General features: G+C 39.7%; 1 protein-coding gene across 1 annotated transcript in view; it reads right to left on the reverse strand.

Moving 5' to 3' along the window:
- Positions 1-8,562: 8,562 nt before the first annotated feature.
- bsn (bassoon presynaptic cytomatrix protein) overlaps positions 8,563-20,486 on the reverse strand; it is a 161,350-nt gene continuing 149,426 nt past the window's right edge. Inside the window, exons 8-12 of the mRNA XM_031901109.1 lie at positions 19,911-20,007; positions 16,999-17,142; positions 15,597-15,651; positions 14,972-15,045; positions 8,563-11,658 (exon numbers count right to left, since the gene is read on the reverse strand). Of these exons, the coding sequence (XP_031756969.1) occupies positions 15,611-15,651; positions 16,999-17,142; positions 19,911-20,007 (282 nt within the window). The 3' untranslated portion in view covers positions 8,563-11,658; positions 14,972-15,045; positions 15,597-15,610. The remainder of the gene's footprint in view (positions 11,659-14,971; positions 15,046-15,596; positions 15,652-16,998; positions 17,143-19,910; positions 20,008-20,486) is intronic.

Raw genomic sequence — 20,486 nt, forward strand, 5'->3', positions numbered from 1 at the left:
TATAGGCTTCCTGTCATTTATAAAGATATTATAGTGGGATACTGTGGGAAATTCATACATACCATTTTACAATGTAGAAGAAATAATGATAATTATTAGCAATAACACTTTGTTGTTAATTAGTCTGGATTTGCTTATTCACCTTTAAATTAACTTAAAGTATAATGCAGAAAGTACTATTCACAGACAATATGCATTTGGTCTTCATCTTTTATTATTTGCAGTTCTTTAATGATTTAGTTTTTTATTTAGCAGCTCTTCAATTTGGAATTTCAGCAGCTATTTAGCTGCTGATGTGATAATGGCAGATTCTGTTAATGTCTTTAATAGTGCCCCTAAGTCTCCCCATATTTCTATCATTCAGATGATCAGAAGCCTCATAGGGAAAAAAATGCTGAGCTGTGTAAAGAAAGTTCCCATAATGCCTCACTCCTGCACCAAGACCAAGACCGATGCTCAGTGTGTAAGACTATAAGTCAGCTTCCTGCTGATTGGCTCAGATCCACATTCCTAAAGAGGGAGTGAGTTCTTAGCATTCTTGAGGGAGGGGAGAGTGGAGAGAACTGCGTGTCTCTGGCACAGGAAAACAAAGAGACAATAAATTCTGTTTCTTTTGACAGAGAAGTCAGTGCAGCGTTTCTGTGAGTGCTTATGGCTGTATTTATTTTCTGATAAAGCTTACTTAGTTTTTACTTTTCCTTCTCTTTTAAGAGGGGCCTGGATGACTTCTTGAAAAAGCATAGTATCCAAGGCTATTGTCATACTAATATCTACAGTTAGTATTGATGTTGGTATATAGGATAGATAGGTCAGTATGGGTCTGTATGTGAGTGGATAGATAGGTCAGTGTGGGTCTGTATGTGAGTATATAGATAGGCCAGTATGGGTCTGTATGTGAGTGGATAGATAGGTCAGTATGGGTCTGTATGTGAGTGGATAGATAGGTCAGTATGGGTCTGTATGTGAGTATATAGATAGGCCAGTATGGGTCTGTATGTGAGTGGATAGATAGGTCAGTATGGGTCTGTATGTGAGTATATAGATAGGCCAGTATGGGTCTGTATGTGAGTGGATAAATAGGTCAGTATGGGTCTGTATGTGAGTGAATAGATAGGTCAGTATGGGTCTGTATGTGAGTGGATAGATAGGTCAGTATGGGTCTGTATGTGAGTGAATAGATAGGTCAGTATGGGTCTGTATGTGAGTGGATAGATAGGTCAGTATGGGTCTGTATGTGAGTGGATAGATAGGTCAGTGTGGGTCTGTATGTGAGTGTATAGATAGGTCAGTATGGGTATGTATGTGAGTGGATAGATGGGTCAGTGTGGGTCTGTATGTGAGTGTATAGATAGGTCAGTGTGGGTCTGTATGTGAGTGGATAGATAGGTCAGTGTGGGTCTGTATGTGAGTGGATAGATAGGTCAGTATGGGTCTGTATGTGAGTGGATAGATAGGTCAGTATGGGTCTGTATGTGAGTGGATAGATAGGTCAGTATGGGTCTGTATGTGAGTGGATAGATAGGTCAGTATGGGTCTGTATGTGAGTGTATAGATGGGTCAGTATGGGTCTGTATGTGAGTGTATATATAGGTCAGTATGGGTCTGTATGTGAGTGGATAGATAGGTCAGTATGGGTCTGTATGTGAGTGTATAGATAGGTCAGTATGGGTCTGTATGTGAGTGGATAGATAGGTCAGTGTGGGTCTGTATGTGAGTGGATAGATAGGTCAGTGTGGGTCTGTATGTGAGTGAATAGATAGGTCAGTGTGGGTCTGTATGTGAGTGGATAGATAGGTCAGTATGGGTCTGTATGTGAGTGGATAGATAGGTCAGTATGGGTCTGTATGTGAGTGGATAGATAGGTCAGTATGGGTCTGTATGTGAGTGGATAGATAGGTCAGTATGGGTCTGTATGTGAGTGTATAGATAGGTCAGTATGGGTCTGTATGTGAGTGGATAGATAGGTCAGTGTGGGTCTGTATGTGAGTGGATAGATAGGTCAGTATGGGTCTGTATGTGAGTGTATAGATAGGTCAGTATGGGTCTGTATGTGAGTGTATAGATAGGTCAGTATGGGTCTGTATGTGAGTGGATAGATAGGTCAGTATGGGTCTGTATGTGAGTGGATAGATGGGTCAGTATGGGTCTGTATGTGAGTGGATAGATAGGTCAGTATGGGTCTGTATGTGAGTGGATAGATAGGTCAGTATGGGTCTGTATGTGAGTGTATAGGTAGGTCAGTATGGGTCTGTATGTGAGTGTATAGATAGGTCAGTGTGGGTCTGTATGTGAGTGGATAGATAGGTCAGTATGGGTCTGTATGTGAGTGGATAGATAGGTCAGTATGGGTCTGTATGTGAGTGGATAGATAGGTCAGTGTGGGTCTGTATGTGAGTGGATAGATAGGTCAGTATGGGTCTGTATGTGAGTGGATAGATAGGTCAGTATGGGTCTGTATGTGAGTGGATAGATAGGTCAGTGTGGGTCTGTATGTGAGTGGATAGATAGGTCAGTATAGGTTGTGTGTGCTGGTTTACTTGGAAAGGTTCAACCTGATAGACTTTTTTCAACCCAATGTAACAATGTAAGTATGTAAAATAATCTGCTGTTGATTCCTTCCCTGAATGCATCCTACCTTTTATAAAAAGCTCTTGATTTTAATTAGCACTCCACAATGCAAAAACAATGGCAAACAGCTCGCTCACGCTTGTTGGACAGGCTCTGAGCCACAGAGCAATAACATAATCACACAGCTTACTGAGAATGTATCTAATTAGGGAATGTAAACCATAACCCCTTCCTTATTCTATTCTGACTCCTTCAGAATTTTTGAAACGTATATTTTCTGCTATAAGTCTATGAGTCGGTGTATTTAGCACACGTTTACCTTTTCACTTCCCAATGAGCGAGGCTGAGTTCATTAGAGACACTTACGCCTTCTAACTGGTAATTTAACCTTTGTCTGGCACCAAGCTAATGTTCTCTTTATTCTCTTGCCTGCTGCCCAGTACCATGGTTACATTTTATATAATGTAATCTCCATTTCTCAATGTGCAAAGCCTTGTATATTCAGCTAATACAGTGATGTACTGGAGCAGTTATACAGACGGAACACTGGGAAGCAGGCAGGAAATGAACTTCGCATTTATGCTTTGCTCAAAACAATGTTTTTAGAGCTCAATTAAAAAGGGATTCAAAAGGAGAATATGTTATGTATGTCTAATAAAGTATCAGCACTAGGAATGGTCAGGGCCACACTTAGGAGGAAGCTCAACCCTGAAAAATAGGCCAAAGCCCAATAGTGGGGTTAAAGATCCCCAGTATACAGGTCCTGTATGTCAGGGCTGGTAATGAACAGAAACTCGATAATCAATTAGTAATATGAATTTTAGCACTGCCAGGGGATTGCTTGGCATGACCTAGAATTAGGCCTTGAACCTGAGACCTGGAGGCTTTAGCTCCAATTGAGCGCCACTGGCACGAGAGACTGGAGACTGGGGTATGTAACCCAGAAGGCTGGAGCTCCTTACAAGAACTAAGGATCTGTGGGGACATTGATGCAAATCAGAAAAACAACGCATTATTAAGGCTGTTATTCAATCCCAGAAGACATGATTAACCACATGGATTGTTTTCTCCTTTTTGCTTGGCAGTGACAGGTGATTGTTGGCTATTGAGCACCTCCTGCCCTACACGTCTCCCTTTCTCCAATTTTCTCAGAACAATTAACTATGTGTGTCAGCTCTGCTGAAACACTTCTGTATGTACAAACTCTTATGTCTTATATATATGTATCCCCTTACTCTGTCCAGGGGTCCCCAACCACCGGACCGTGGACTGGGGCGCCTCTGTTCCCAATAACTTGTAATTCCAGCTCCCCGTTGTGTTACAAAGCCATGACAACAGCTAAGTGAAGCCCAGCTTTCTACTGATTGCAACAAGGACCAAAATACTTAAAGCCCAGGTCTCCCACTGATTTTGTATTAAGGCGAGCTGTATTATATTTATAATGTAGTAATAATAATAAAAAAAAAGTGCATAATATAAAATGTAATAATTACATTTACATACTGAAATCCATTCATGCCAAACGTTACATACGCCGGAGGAGAAACACTGTGCGCCAATAGCCTAACGCACCAAAGTGAGGGTTTTTTTTGCTGCTGTGGCCTGTCTGTAGGTCAAGAACCATACAATGTTCCCTAACCCAACACTATGCATTTTATAATATTGCCCAACTAGTACTGAGTTTATTTGGAACTGAACTTGGCAGTAGTACATTTGCCATTCAGCCTTGCTTAACAGAATGCATATTTTCATGATTGTGTGTGTTTCTTTTTATCCAGCAAATAACTTTTCTTTTGAGCTTCTGAGCCATTAATGAAGAATGCAAGTCAGAATGCATTGCTAGGATGCCTGAAAGAACCTTGCACAGGGGCTGTAAGCACTCAAACATGTTTCATGGGCAGCTTGTATTTCAAGGGCAGCTTTCTTCCAAGGACAGCATTGGAATGTAAAGCACAAAGCTGGCCAGGAATGGGTTAGCCCACCTCTCTTGTTCCTGTATGAAGGTCTGAGCTGTGTTTTTGTTACTAAAGTGCTCAGATTTCTGAACATCCATGTCAGCCTTTTGATCCTCTGCCTCAAAATCCATGTAAAGCGATGCTCTCATGTTTCCCCTGCTGCTGAGAGAGTCACCGAGAAAAATCTGAGAGTAGAAAAACCTCTGCAGCGGAGCCTTCGTAAATAATGGAAAATGGCATCATGGGGGTTACACGACCTGGAGGTCACTATCATGAAGGTGAGAACAGGAATGGAAGGGCAAAGGGGACAATAGGAATTTTTCTTTCTAACAATCAAGAAACAGAATGGTAGATGAGAAGTTGGTGATCCTTCCCCTTACATTTACACAATATTTTATCCTATCTCTATAGGAGTTTAGGTGCCTCTGTGTCTTTCAGAAATTCTTTGCACTGGAAAGACCAAATTTGCTGCAAAGAGACAGTTCTTCTGCAGGCCCTATAAAGAGACAGGGAGGAATGGTCTGAGCAGCTAATGCAGGTGACACAATATGAGTGCTATCTATATTGTCCCAGGGTTACATGTCATTCATTCCCTTGCTGAATAAAGGTTCTTGCTAATAATCACTCTTCTTCTGTCTCAGCATGAGCAAACACTCCAAAAGAACAATGAACGTCACCACCACTTCATAGCTTATCTGTTCTGCTACAGATCCAAACCTCCAACATACAATTAGAGGGATGGTATCTCCACTGCCAACCTACACGCAGCAGTATTTCCAGGGCTCTTATATTAGGTTGTGCGAATCGCCCCAGCAGACTTGTGCCAAGCAAACTGCATACCAATGCTGTTAATGCCATTGCTGTGGTGAAGATGCCATCTTTACTCTGATAATGGTAGATACAAGCTGTGTTCACTTGCAAATGTGCAAGGTCAGTAGCCAGTGTTTTGGTACATTACACACAATTGCACCAGGTACAATTATACTAAAACCTTGGGAAGAGTGCGGCATTGTGGAGAAAAAATATGGCAAATTGCATCTGAAACTCACACTTTGCACAGTGTTGCTGTAGAAACTCGCTGTAGGGAGATGCCCCTTAGGCTGATGGGCTGAGGTCAGGCATGCTCCTGGGTTACAGGATAGGCCAACACTTGCTTCTCAATTCAACACTCAATTCTCTCTCTACTGTTTTACCAACCCAGTTCCTCCACATTGGGACAAGCTTGTTAGAATCTGGGTCAGGTGATGTGAGCACTCAGGGCCAAACAGCTGCTGGATGTCAACAGTTTCTTGATTTCAAGGAAATAAATGATAAATAATTATAATCTCAGGAGCCCAGTACAATGTGACATCACAAATAGGATTGGAGGTGGTTACTAAAAAGCAAAAGGATTTGGTTGAATCCAGACCTGGCTGAAAATAGTAAAATTCATTAAATCTTGGAATACATTCTGTATATCGTGATCTATAGACAGCTTGATTGTCCATGTTCCATTAATGGATTTCTTAACAATGAACTTCATCTACCTTTCCCCCAACTCAATGACTGTGTCCAACTTTTTCTTTAGAAATATTTAATTTTACCATTTTTCAGTGTTTGCATTATCTGAAAAAATATAGCCCCTATATTTCTAAATCTTCTAATCGACAGAAAAGAACTTGTTGTATCTAAGTAGAGCGATCAGTCTCTTGTCAATGATCCACTCAGGCTTCATCTTTAAAAGCTTTAGTGAAATGGATATTTTCTTATCAACTCATTTCATTTGCCCGGACCAGTCTCACAGCAAAGGAGTTGAATTGGGGACAGGGCTTGGCAGAAGCAGCGGATCGGGGGCATACATTGTTTTTTTTTGGGTGGGGGAGAACAGCAGAACAGCAGAAGTAGTTACACTACTAACCTGGTACATAAATAAATACATATCGTATCATTATTGCACTAAGTAAGAAATGAATCATACATTTTGATTTACAGATAATACAGAATGGACACTCTGAAAAACAAAATATATGTAGCATCATGCTTATTGGCTTTGACTTTTTACATGCAATTACCCAATTCTTCTGAAGTGAGGTTGGGGAATACCCTTCTGAGTGATGTTGTGATGGCAGACTCTGTTAATGCCTATAAGAGGGGCTTGGATGAGTTCTTGAACAATCATAGTATCCAAGGCTATTGTGATACTAATATCTACAGTTAGTATTAATGTTTGTATATTTATTTACATACATGTGAATATATACTGTAGATAGGTCAGTAAGAGTGTGTGTATATTTGTGCACGCTGGGGTGGAACTTAATTAACTTTTGTCTTTTTTCAACCTAACTAAAAAAGGGCATCTGGAAGGTTCCTAGGATGAGCTCATTCCCTAGCCCCTTATATAAGATGGTAAAAAATGTACAAAAGGGATAATGTAATAGTTAGAAGGAAATCTAAATATATTAGAAGTATCCAAGTGGTTTGTTGGTAATGATGGTAGTGGACGATGGTAAGTACCAAGTTCTTTTGGGCAGGGCTTGCTTTACCTCCTATATTGGATATTAGTTGTTTTTTGTATTTTGTCTGTACGTTTAGTTTATACACCAATTATACAGCACTGTGGAAAATGTTGGCACTTTATAAATAGTTGCTAATAGTAATAATGAATATATAGGGATAATAAAGGACACCAAATAATTCCAAGACCATATAAAGGACATGATGCCACACAGTGGGCCCTTTTGTACAGATCATACTGTATATTGTATTACATACTCTTGTATTCTTATACTTTAGGGCATTACATTATTTCATCTAAAACACAAAATTCAGTGGGTCATGTGACAGAAATGTCATCACTTAGCAGTGGTATAAGCTTATCTCATAATTTATTTATGACTTTTCTGTATTTTAAACATATAATGGGTAATTTACGAATGCACCAAACATAGTCTTGCATTTCCTCACAGTTACCAATGTGTCCATCTTACCTCTTTCAATGGATGGTGTGCAACATCGACTATTGAGGTTGGGAAACCCTGACGCTACTGCGCCCCACCCCCCGGATGTGGCAGTAGCTCCAGGGTTCCCGAAATCGGTTGTGTCAACAGACGCTCCAGACCTTCATCCAGTGAATCCGATGCAAACGCCACTTTGAATGTATGTTCTGAAGGTGATGCAACACCGGCTCTGAAAATGCTAGTTGAAAATTGCACCTGATTCATTTCCACACAAGTGCAGTTGAGACCATTTTGATGCAACTGGCAGATGCAACACAGAGTGTGGCTGCAATAACATTAGAAAACCTCTGCATCATGGGTAAAAAAACATGGTGATTTGCATCCAAAGTTGTATTTTTCCTGCAGCACTTGTGTTCCTAATGACTCCTATAGTTTACTGGTCATTTCTTTTAAATGAAAACTATACCCCCAGAATGAATACAGACAGTTTATATCATATTAATTGGCCTATTAAAGAATCTCGCCAAACTGGAATATGATTGATCCACTATTTAGTGATGGGCTGGGTGCTCCCTCAGAGATCACATGGCCAGAAATAATGCAGCTCTGACTGTAACAGGAAGTAGTGTGGGAGTAAAAGGCAGAACTCTGTCCATTAATTGGCTGATGTGACCTAACATGTATGTGTGCCTTGGCTTGTTTGTGTGCCCTGTGAATCCTATGATCCCAGGGGGTGGCAGTTAATTCCTAAAATGGCAATTTTCTATTTAGGATTACCCAATAGCACATACTACTAAAAAATGATATTTTTATGAAAATGGTTTATTAGATGAAGACTTTACCATATGAGTTTGTTTATGCAATATATTTTTATAGAGACCTACATTGTTTGGGGGTATAGTTTTCCTTTTATATTATGTATATATATACATATATATATATTTTATGTGCACTATTGTATTATAAAATACAGGAATTCACTTTTCAGGGTGTATATATAGAACATATATATAGTATATATGTCCCTCTCTATGCTGAATTAAATCCAAGAACAAACAAATCCCACTCCCAAGGTTAAGAGACGAATCTACAGCCACGACACATTCATATCAAGTCCTTTTTATTCTGCTGCCACAGAAATACCTTGTAAGGGGTCAGCTGATTACTGAATCACAATACATGATGTGACACATTGAAATACTACAACGTTTTTAAAGGGCACAGCAGGACAGACACAAATTACAATGCTCATATATAGGATTCAGGTCATTGCACTTACAACTGTAAACTTTATCTTTGTTTCTTTAAATATATTATTTTATACATCTCTCTCCCTTCTTTTTCAATATATTTTCCCCACACCCCACCCTGGTTGACCGCCTTAAGATTTGTCCTCGTGTGTGTATACAAGGGAACAACTCTATGAGACAGAAACATTTCTAAATGTCTGTTGATTGGTCTCAGCAAGTCAGCCACTATATTATCTCTTTTCTCTCTACATGAATATATTATCTTTTAACCATTTTTATACACAAAAAAAAGCTTAAGGTTGGCAGATGTACTGATAAGACAGATGACACACCAGCACACATGGCCAATGGTTGTCATGCTGGAATTTTGTTTTTCTTTGTTCTTGCTTTACTTATAACACATGAACATTTACACGCTGTACAACTATATACACTGATGGCTGAAGAAAGAGCCATAGACAACAAAACTAAGACAGCCAGGAATACAGATTGCCCTTAGATGCATGTATTCCCGTAGTTATGCACGTCATTGCGGGTGCGTAGATGACTTATTGCACCGACTCGCCCGTACCTTTCCCAGTGTATGCTGGGTAACCCGCATTTAACATGATAAATAACACCTTAGATAAGTCAGCGATGCTCAGAGATTTGATCACTTTGCATAACAAGTATCTAATTCATGCAGAGAACACTGGGCAAGGAGAGACACAAATCACTCAACTGTTTAGACACATTCTCAGATGCTACATTCATCGGAAGGTTAAAGGGGAAATTTAGCTTGCATTTTGTTTGCTCACATTAACAGCGATGATAACATGGTTGGTCTTGAATTTGTTTGCTGTAAACTTAAAAAAGTAATTCTTTTATGCCTTGATATTCAGGAGGCCCATGTCGATGCAGAGCTCTTCATAAACCTATAAATGATACGGGTGTCTATGGTATACAACAGTCACGGATAACATTAATGGGGAGGTAAAACTGACAGGATAACGAAACGGCTCACAAATATCTATAATGAGAACTTGCTTTTTTATATGTACCTACTTTTGTGTCATTACTTTCAACTAGTTTGAACCGGAAAGTGGCCTAAGAGAAAAGTAAGGATGGACCTTTGGGACAAAAGCTGTCTGTATAATAAATGAGTTCAAGGGATGAACCTGGTAGCATACAACTGATTCATGGATAGCCCCGCATTTACAGTTGACAGAAAATAACACAGGTTGATAAACTTAAGTGTTCTACCATTTAAAATATCAATACCGACTAGCAAAAACCCATATCAGATCAGGTGACTCAGCAGGTGTAGCTTGGCCTTCGTCCTTATAACATCAAGTGCACCGATTGGCAAACAATTCCCAGTGAGGAAACTACAGAAAAAAGTAAGTAAACTGAAATCCGCCAAGCAAAAAATCAGAATCATTTAAATGAGATGAAATCGTGCAAGGTACAGCGGTCGCAAGCCATGCAGTAGGACAAGAGACAATTTTTACAGGCTATATGGCTACTAGCCTTTGGCAAAGTATCCTAAAAGGAGTCAAACATGCCACTAACTCAGAAACATCATACACACAGGGGTTAGATATAAACATATCAATTCAGTTTCCCAATAGAACATATCGAAAGAAATCTTTATACATAACATTGAAATGTTAACTATGAACACAGTAGTTCCCACCCCCCTCCCCCAAATTTGTATTTCATTGCATAGACAATTAGACATGATAATCGGTTGCTGCAACCTAAGATGGATGGAAGCGCCAATGGATTAGACCAATGAGACTGTCAGCTTTGAGCATGCTCAACAGGACAAGGAAGGCCCAATAAGAAGCGGACACAGGAGCAACTTCACAATAGTCGTAGAGTTCGAGCAATGGATGACTTCTTCTGGACGTTTACATGCTTCAGAAGTAAGGAGACTTGCTCTTGAAGACCTTGTCATCTCTCTGAGCATGCCCGCTGGCAATGGCTTAGGACTTTAATTGCACAGTCTTTAGAAAAGGAGAGCTGAGGATGCCGGGCTCCTCTCTGCGTCTCGCATTATTTTGTGCTCTTTGTCTGCTCTCTATTGCTTCTAGAGATAATCTATGTGCTAATCCAACAGCAAAAAGGAAATCGGAACATACCAAAAAACAATATGTGGTAAATACACTGGAGAGCAAAATAAAAATGAGGTATATGAGTAAAATAAAGTTGAATATTTAAGGCTGTTTGAAAATGAAATAAAATTCCAAAGAAAAAGAGAGAAAAAAAAAAAGCCAGGAAATGAAAGAGACAGACATGAAAACTGCCATTCGTATGGCTAAATGATGGCTTACTTATAGCTGACAGACATGCCTGGCCAGTATTAATGTTGATTAATATACCAAGCCAGTCAACACACTGCCTTTCAGAGTCCTATGGCCTCATGTTTCAGTAGGATGAACAGTGTTAGGTCCTCATATTGAAGTTCTCTTTCCTTACAGACGCCTCGCGCCTAGGATTTGGTTTGTGTGGTCCCCACGCAGAGAGGGATTCATGGGAAATCACTATGTATCATTGGTCAGGAGTGGAATGTTATAGGAATAAAGGAGCATGCTGCTCCAGCCCTCTGAAGATTATTAGTAGAGACGGTGGAAAAAAATATGAAGATGAACCACGTTTAATTAAGTGCCAAGTCCCAGAACTCTGAGTATAAACTCAAGAAGGGAACATAAATACCCTGAATATAAGCTGGAACGTGTATATGGCATACAATATTAGCCGGCAGAAGATGCTTCTGGTATCCTCTTCATTCCCAAGGTTTTTGTTCATTGCGGCTTGTTTTTTTTTTTCTTTTTCTTCCAGTTCATTCAGGAATCTCTCTGGTTCTCCGTTGCCCCATGCAACGTCATCTCTGAAGATTCCCTAGTGCGTCGAAAGTAAATGATCCTGTGGCTAATACGTCAGTGCTCTCATGTTCCCTATGGAAGCCTGAAAAAAAAAATAGGTAGACACTTTTTTATAACATGTATATTATATTATTGAGCAGTGTTGCTAAGAAGGCTGTACTCTTGAGTGGTATGTCCATTATTTAGGTTTACATTATAGTGTCTCATGGTTGCAGCCCCCACATTTAGCACAATTCAAAAGCTGCTCCATACCACGTAGGCAGCTTATTGGCTGGGTAAGTGGGTCTCCCAATGGGCTGCCCAACTGATAAAAACCAAAAATACTCCAGATGTCTACTAGATTGATGTGGAACTTGTCCAAGAGGTCCCTGTAGTTCCACAGTATGATCTAATTGTTGACCCCTGGGTCAGTTGACCCGGTCTGTGGATGGCCAAAATGGGCATATATAACATATGTCAACCTTTCCAAATCAATGGATCTTTCTATGAACATCCACCTTAAGCTCCCAGCATGATTGATCTGTTTACCCACCATCACTGACAATTACAGCTTCTGCTTCTGTTTTCATAATTAATGAGCAGTGAACTATCACTCTGCATCTCTCTTATACATATTGACATTTCATTAGGATATTCCTCCATGGAAATAATTTATTGAAACCTGCTATTAATCTGAATTACAGCCACGCCAGGGTGTTTATGTTACAGCTATAAAAGATGCAATATAACGCTTACAGTAAAGCAACAGACAGCATACTAACATTCCACTGAGGAGTGGTTCAGAGATTATTTAATGTGGTAGTCAGCCTTGGTTTAAATCTAATGTTTTAGGCATAGATTCTATTATCCAGAATGCTTGGGTCATAGGGTTTACTGGATAAGGGATCTTTCTGTTATCTGGAGCAACATGCCTTTGGTCTACTAAAAATAAAGGCAACAGTGAGAGCTGTAAAGTTGTGGAATTCCCTCCCTGAATCAGTCGTGCTGGCTGAAACATTATATAGCTTCAAGAAGGGGTTGGATGGCTTTTTAGTAAGTGAGGATGCATGGAATCCACTTTTTTGGAATTTGACTGAATCCCAATCCTTCATGAAAGATTTGGCCAAATACCGAACAGAATCCGAATTTTGGCCAGGAACATGGATTTGGGTGAATCTGAATCCTCCCGAAAGGCCAGATCCCAAACCGAATTCTGGATTCAATGCATCCCAATTAGCAAGTGAGGAAATACAGCGTTATTGAAAACAACTCTCAGTACAAGTTGATCCAGGGACTGGTCCGATTGCCATCTTGGAAGGAATTTTTCCCCTTCTGCAGCAAATTAGGCTTATTGCCTTCCTCTGGATCAACTAGCAGTTAGGCAGGTTTTATATAGGCATTATGGTTGAACTTGGACATAGACTTTGTGTCTTTTTTTCAGCCTAACATATTTTGTTTCTGTGTTGCTATTTTACCAATAGGATTGCTTTGCCCTCAATGTGGACTTACACAGTTATTATAAAGATCAAGTTACTATCTAATTATTATAGAGAAAAAGGAAAAGCATACAGAAATATACAATAGTGTGTTCATAATGAATACTATGTGAGGAGGAATTCTGTTTTTTTGCATAATGGGCTTCCAGGTAATGGATCCCATAACTATATTTGTTTCTCTTTATATTTATATCTTTGTATCTATATTAGTACAGCAGCTCCCATTTGTTCCACTTGATTTTCAGTCAGTAGCATCATCCCATCAAAATGTAAAATTACCTTCAGCTGCCTGCCTGTTATGTTGTTTGGTACTGAAAATATAAAACCCTTTTTGAGCAGTGCCTGCTCTCTATCACCTTATACTGGCAATGTCAATAGAAGAATATACCGCCTTAGGTTTGGAAGATAAACCAGACTAAGAGAAGCTCAAAAACAATGTATTTACTTAAAAGATGATGTGCAGAGGTCCCTAACCCTAGCTGTGCCGGAGAATAGGCAGCTATTTAGCCAACAGGCCGAGGGACTGAACACAACATCCCTACTGAATGACACTGTGAGCAGACAAAGCTTAGCTGCAGGCCATCGGAGCATGAGAGTGGGGTATGGAGAGAAGCTGCTGTGAAGAACTAGAAATAATATTTGTGAGATGTTTTACAGAAAAAATGCCCTTCAAGTCAACTGGCATTTAGTCATGGAGCAGGCACTGAGCTAAACTATATGCCTTGTGGGTAACAAACGTTCTCTTTTTGTGGCAAAGAGCACCATTATAAGTGTATTACAAGTATAAAGATGAACAGGAGTGTATTGCATGTACTAAACTTAGCACTTGTTCTGGCTTTGATGGCCCAGTAAGGATAACTTCATTAAACGAGTGCAGAAGACTGCGCCAGAGCAGAATGCATTGTGCAAAGTGCAAAAATTGTCCACATGTTTTTGCAGCTTGCGTTCTGCAACATAAAAAAACCCTGCGAGTTTTGATTGCCAGCACTTACACACATATTTTGTATTTATCAGGGAAAAAATAATTTTTAACAAATGCTTATAGTATTATCCATGTTTATAAAAGAGGAAAGCAATTACTTTTTGTATTTTGTTGTGTATGTGGGGGTGACATTTTTGTGCAGCATTCCTTAGAATTAGGAATATTGCCTTGCTGAAGGATGAAGCCCAGGTGCAGTTGCCCATAGTGACCAATAAGATTTTTGCTTTTTAACGCTTAACTAAAAAAGTAGGGCAAAAATGTTGTACATTATGTTTTAGGGTTCTGTACCAGCCCAAGGCACCCACAGCCCTTTAGCAGGGAAGATCTGTGCCCCCAAAGATGCCCCAGTAGCCCCCCATCTTCTTTTCTGCTGATTCCCTGCACATACTCTGTGCTGCTGGCACTTACCTGAGCTTAGGGACCCACTCACAATATATTGCCTATATACAATATAAATTGTATAAAGCTGGTTAGTAATTAATACAGATAATTACTACATGGCAGCTCAGAAACCAGTGCAATAAGCATCTGAATTTAATAATCACCCCTGTAGCATCATCTTATATGATAGGCCAACTTAATTTTCTGCTAATTTGCTACGCCCCTTAAGCTCAGCTTCTCAACAGCTGCCAGAGCACACAGAGCATGTGAGTGCCACAGACACTTTCCAAGATGGTGACCCCCTGTGACAAGTTTGAAGTCCTGGATCATTGCTGCTATTGAGATGCTGAAACCTTAGGCTGGTTCAAAAAGTTCAATATATAAGATATGGCATTTTAAGCCATATTAATTTTTAGGGTTTAGTTCTCCTTTAAACAGGTGATTAGTAAATGCTTCCTGATAACTGGTTGCAATAGTTGATTAGACCATGTGCAAACTTTGCACCTTTTATTACATTTCCCCATAATAGTTACAAAGTAGTCAACAAAAGCACTCACTTTTATACCCAGAGTTCAGCGCTGCATTATGTCTACGGTTTCTCCATAATTTTTTCCATTTTGAAGTCTCCATTCTACGGCACATGTGGCAAAGGGAAAATCAGAAATAAGTGAACATGAGATGGGAAACAGAAATGCTCATTTGAGCAGCAAAGTGTTGTTGTTTCAGCTGATGGAAGGATGAACACAGACATTCGGCAAAGCTGGCATCTTGCAATAATAGTGCCAAACATTTGGCCATGTTTAGCCAAATTCTAGGGACATTAGAGCACAAATGGTGACTGCTGTTTGGTTGCTACAGGTTACAGGGGCTAAGTAAAGAGGGGCATTATAATATTCCATTGGATTACACTTTTATTCCCATCAACTTCATGGGAAATTCTTCTTCTTAACCTTCTCTCCATTCACAACCAACCCATTTTCTGTTTGTCTCCTTATACCTATTCTCATTTTCAGACTTATTCTCCCTTGTCTACTCTCCATCTGTATAGTGCTAATCTTTAGCAGCCAACCATTGCCATTCTCACAGGCAAGCTCTTCCAATACAATCACCTTTGCCTCTGTGTATGTTCTACTGTATACCGTATCCCCCTCTGAATAGCTGAGATGTTGAACTCAAACTCACCGCACAGGACTTTCTCACCAGAACGATGAAAATTTCTTGCCGAATGCAGACACAGCTAGATGTGAAAAGAAAACATGTAAGTCACAAGCTACACAGGGTGTTAATATTATAAATGCTATTTTAGTCTAAGTCCCTCGAGCACAAAGGAAACACATCTAATACCAAGCAAAGTCGCACCTCCTGTATTGTGTAAGTCATTCCCAAGCCACATTTATAGTGTAATAGCAAAGAAAAATCATGAGCTAAACTAGGGAAAAGCTTTTTTTTGCATATAAATACTGGGATCCAATGATCAGATATAGTCCAAGGTTGACTATAATGTGTTTTATTGAGTACATTCTATCACCCAATATTTCCTTTATCAATTGAAAGTATTTTGTGCAGTGTCACCCATATAGTCACTGCCATAATACAGGTATAGGACCCGTTATGCAGAATGCTCGGGACCAAGAGTATTCCGGATAAGGGGTCTTTCCGTAATTTGGATCTCCATACCTTACGTCTTCTAAAAAAATCAATAAAACATTAATTAAACCCAACAGGTTTGTTTTCCATCCAATAAGGATTATTTATATCTTAATTGGGATCAATTACAAGGTACTTTTTTATTATTACAAAGAAAAAGGAAATCAGTTTTAAAATTATGAATTATTTGATTAAAATGGAGTCTATGGGAGACGGGCTTTTTAGTAATTCGGAGCTTTCTGGATAACGGGTTTCCGGATAAGGGATCCCATACCTGTATATGTTTTTATAAATGAATATTCGTTTTTATCGTGTAGAATAAATTAGCTTACTGGCAAACCCATACTTGGTTTCCATGATTAAAACAGACATAAGGGTTGGCAGGTATGGATTCCAGAGGATTAGTATAAGTCTCATTGGGTCTTATTCCCTGAGCCTCAGGTCTCTCTGATCCCCCCAACCCTTCTGTATTTTAATCTGCAAGTACATTCACTCTCATGAAAAATAGTTATATTGTAGAACTCTTGATTAAAACATGGTATTCTTGGTAATTAGTTTGTTTACATGTTATTGTATTTTCTGTCAATAAGAAATGGAAGAAAACTTCTATATTGCTCCCCAAGATCTGGCTGTGCTCTGTGCCTACCAATTTCCAATCTGAAGGGCTACCTATCTAGGGCTACCTTATCTCTGTGTCTGAATGATGTGCAAGTTAGGGTACAGGTAGGGAGTGGGAGGTAGGGATGCCTTTGTTGTTCCCCCCAACGCTGGTCATGAGTACAGTGCTGTCAAATGCATGTAAATCTTTACTCATGAAAGAAATGCAGGTCTCCACTTTGGCGTACCAATGTTTTGCACTTTCCATCCCTCACATAGTTAATGACCCCTTTTGTGTCATTAGGGGTTCTATTACAGCCCTTAGGATTTATTCTCTTACCTTCTGTCAATTTGCCTGCTTGTTCAGCTGCACCTCCAGGGAGAATTTTGGAGAAGACACTCTCCCCTTCTGTGCCAGGTTGTCCTGCAGCTGCCCCAGTTGCTCCTGTAGCTGCTGTTGGTGGTTTCTGACCAATTTTTATACCTAATAGCAAATATTTTATTAGCCCAACAACTACTTCCAACAAATCTTAAAATATATAAATATGGTAATATTACACAGAAACTACTGATCAACGTTGAGGATGTAAAATATAAGAATGCAGGGGTTGGTTCCTAGACTTTGACTGGAATACAAAAAAAGCCCATATCAAGGCATATCAAGTTCACAGAGGCTCAAACAGCCCCCCACCAGCCCAATAAATAGTGACTGTCATGGCAGTGCTCTGTTTGGTAGTTTGGATGCTATGGGACATGGCAATTGTGCACACAAGGTCCCATTCAGGGTCGGACTTTGGGGTGCAGGGCCCACACCACCCGTCCAACTCCCTCCCAAGTGAGAGCGTAAATGAAACTTACCTTTAGCACATTGGGGGAGGGAGACTGGCGGCTCAAGGAAGCACCGTGAGGGGATCAGGTCTGGGCTGCCGGGGCCCACCATTTTCCTGGTGCCCCGGTGACCCTGGTCCCATTACCTACTGTGTGCCCCAAAACATGCATAAGTTACAGGGCTCTATTAGCATGTTGTGGCCATTGGTATAAATACATATCCAGCTGTTCACCAATGTAATACCCTGACACTGATTTTGCTGCACCAAATATACAATGCTGGGCTCGGAATTGTGTGCCATGGGAATTAAAAGGCACAGCAATAAACATTTTGTCCTTTCTCAAATAGAGGCAAGTTACCAAATAACATAATGGTAGATGCCAGATACTAAACTAGTATAGGCTAATGTCACACTGGTTATGTTTCTACAGGAAAGACAGTCACTATAAATATGACCAATAGTTCCCAAGGCACAAAATGAAAATATATTAACCACTCGCTCATTACATTACATTACATTAACATTTATTTATAAAGCGCCAACATATTCCGCAGCGCTGTACAATGTGTGGGTTTCATACATTGGACATACAGAGTAACATATAAAGCAATCAGTAACCGATACAAGAGGTGAAGAGAGCCCTGCCCAAAAGAGCTTACAATCTCATGAACCTTACTTGCTGTAGCAGTATCAGCACTATCTCCTACAACCAGTCCAACTACAACATGGACAAACAAGGCAGATAGTGAACTAGGATGTAAACATTGGAAGACTCCAACTGCCGTAGCAGTTATTGATGTGCATAGGTCCCCTATACCTACTGTCTTAGGTAGACCTATAGAAGGCATGGGGTACATGGCTCCATTAGAATTTTTTGTGAAAAACATGTAAAAGCTAAGATTTTTGCCCCCCCCACCACCAATGGGTCTGCTTTCTCTATATATAGAAATATATATATATTTTATGCAACAATCTCTCTCCTCCCACAGGGGTATGTATTGAAGCTCAATCATTTATCACTTAACTGTTTTACTAAACATATGTAATTACCATATGTGATTATTTATTTATTTATTTATGAGAAACCAACCATTTCTACAATGATATATGTAAATGTACAGACGGTGCAGGTTTTACTGTATCTCAGGGTGCAATGGGAAAACAGGCATCTCATATTGTATTGCATCTGAATGCATAATTAAAGAATGCTGTCTGTAAATATTTCTATATATACTGTATAGCGGTAAGAGGGTTGAGTCACTAAAGTGCAATAACGCTTATTGCATGGTTTTTTGCGTTAAAATAGATGCAACAAAAAAAGCGTGATTCGCTAAAGTATTATCGCATGCGTTAAGTCACATATCGCGTGCGTTAATTAGTGCGCAACCGCATGTGTTAATTTTACCGCATTGTGTTAATTAGCGTGCAGAAATAATACTAACACATGATTCACAAACACTTAGACGCGCTAAATATCGCATTAGTCTGTGCGAAAATTAACACCTACTTGAGGCAGGCGGTAATTATAGAAAAGTACAGTTCATGAGCTTTTGGCAACACAATATGGACTTTGCAGTAGGATTTATTCAAGTCTGTGTTGGCCCCAGAGTGATGCAGCCGCCAGTTTGCAGGGAAATGGGCATTTTCAAAAAAAGTAGTTTTACGAACGTAATGCTGTGTATGGCTAATATGGCGTGCTTGCAACAAGTAGCGTGCTGCGTTAATTAGCACACGCAACAAGTAGCGCATGTTCTGTCAAATACCGCACGAAAATAGTCTTTGCGACTTTAATAACGCCAACAGCATTGCGCCAAAATTAACGCAAATATCCTTTTAGTGAATCATGCGTTAAGACGCGAAAAATAAGACGCGATACAATTTTTAACGCATGCTATAAATAGCGCTCGTTTTAACGCACTTTAGTGAATCAACCCTAAGGTCTTTAAAAGACAAATTTAAAGAGCTAACCCCAACAAGCCATTTTAAATATTTAGGCCCCGGTACAGACCCCTTGCCCCCACCTAAGCTGCACAAAAAGACAATTGTACTTCTCTGTAGGCAGAGCTGTACAGTGTGGCTTGCAGCTGCCATGTTTGGGCATACAACGTATGTTTTTGGCCTCCTTAGCACTGGCTACAAACCAGGAGAATATGGAGGGGGTGGCTGAGGAGGGGGCCCTGTACAGGGGCCAAATGGGTTTAGTTCTCCTTTAAACTTTACATTCTATTTCTGGTGGTAAGGCGTTACACAAACCCAAAGGAAGTGCATAGTATCTTTACCCAGTTAAGATATAATTACCAGCTTTTCAGTTTTATGAAACACAATGAAATTGAATTGAAATGAACCCCATTCAAAATAAACAGATCTTTGAGAGCCTTAACATTTCCCAGAGACCACAATCAGTGATTACACATTTACTGACCTGTTGCAGCTCCTTGCATTGAGGGTTGCGGTCCCCTCGCCTGTTGTGGGACAGGTTTTGCTGCAGTCTTTGAGCTGTCCAGTGGCTCTGCTTTGGGCTACAATGTAAAAATATCAATAAAGAACAATGGTTGGCATTTTTACAGACTATATATAAACTCAATATGCTCCTATATGCTCCTAGGTATGGAACAGTGACCTTATGCTGTTATAAGAACATAGTAATAGTAATAATAATAGTAATAATTTTCCTTTATAGCCAGATAGGGGAAATCTCATTAAAGAACGTAACAAACATTTTCACAAAGCGTTTCATTTACTTATTTAAATAAATGACATAATCAGCCATGGTTGTGCCAGATATATTTAAGCGGAACAATGAATGTGCAGTGAACCCTGGCAATATACAGTATATGGCAGGGCAAAAACACAGAGAAGGGAACTCCTCAGCTATCTACTCACTCTAAATGTCATTATTGGATAAATATCCTATAAATGATTCTATATGAGCAAATAGAGAGCTTTAAATTATCCCTCAGCCAAACTGTGGCCATAAGTATTTACCACTGAAAATATT

The sequence above is a fragment of the Xenopus tropicalis genome, chromosome 4 (assembly GCF_000004195.4).
Source record: "Xenopus tropicalis strain Nigerian chromosome 4, UCB_Xtro_10.0, whole genome shotgun sequence".
NCBI classification, from domain to species: Eukaryota; Metazoa; Chordata; class Amphibia; order Anura; family Pipidae; genus Xenopus; species Xenopus tropicalis.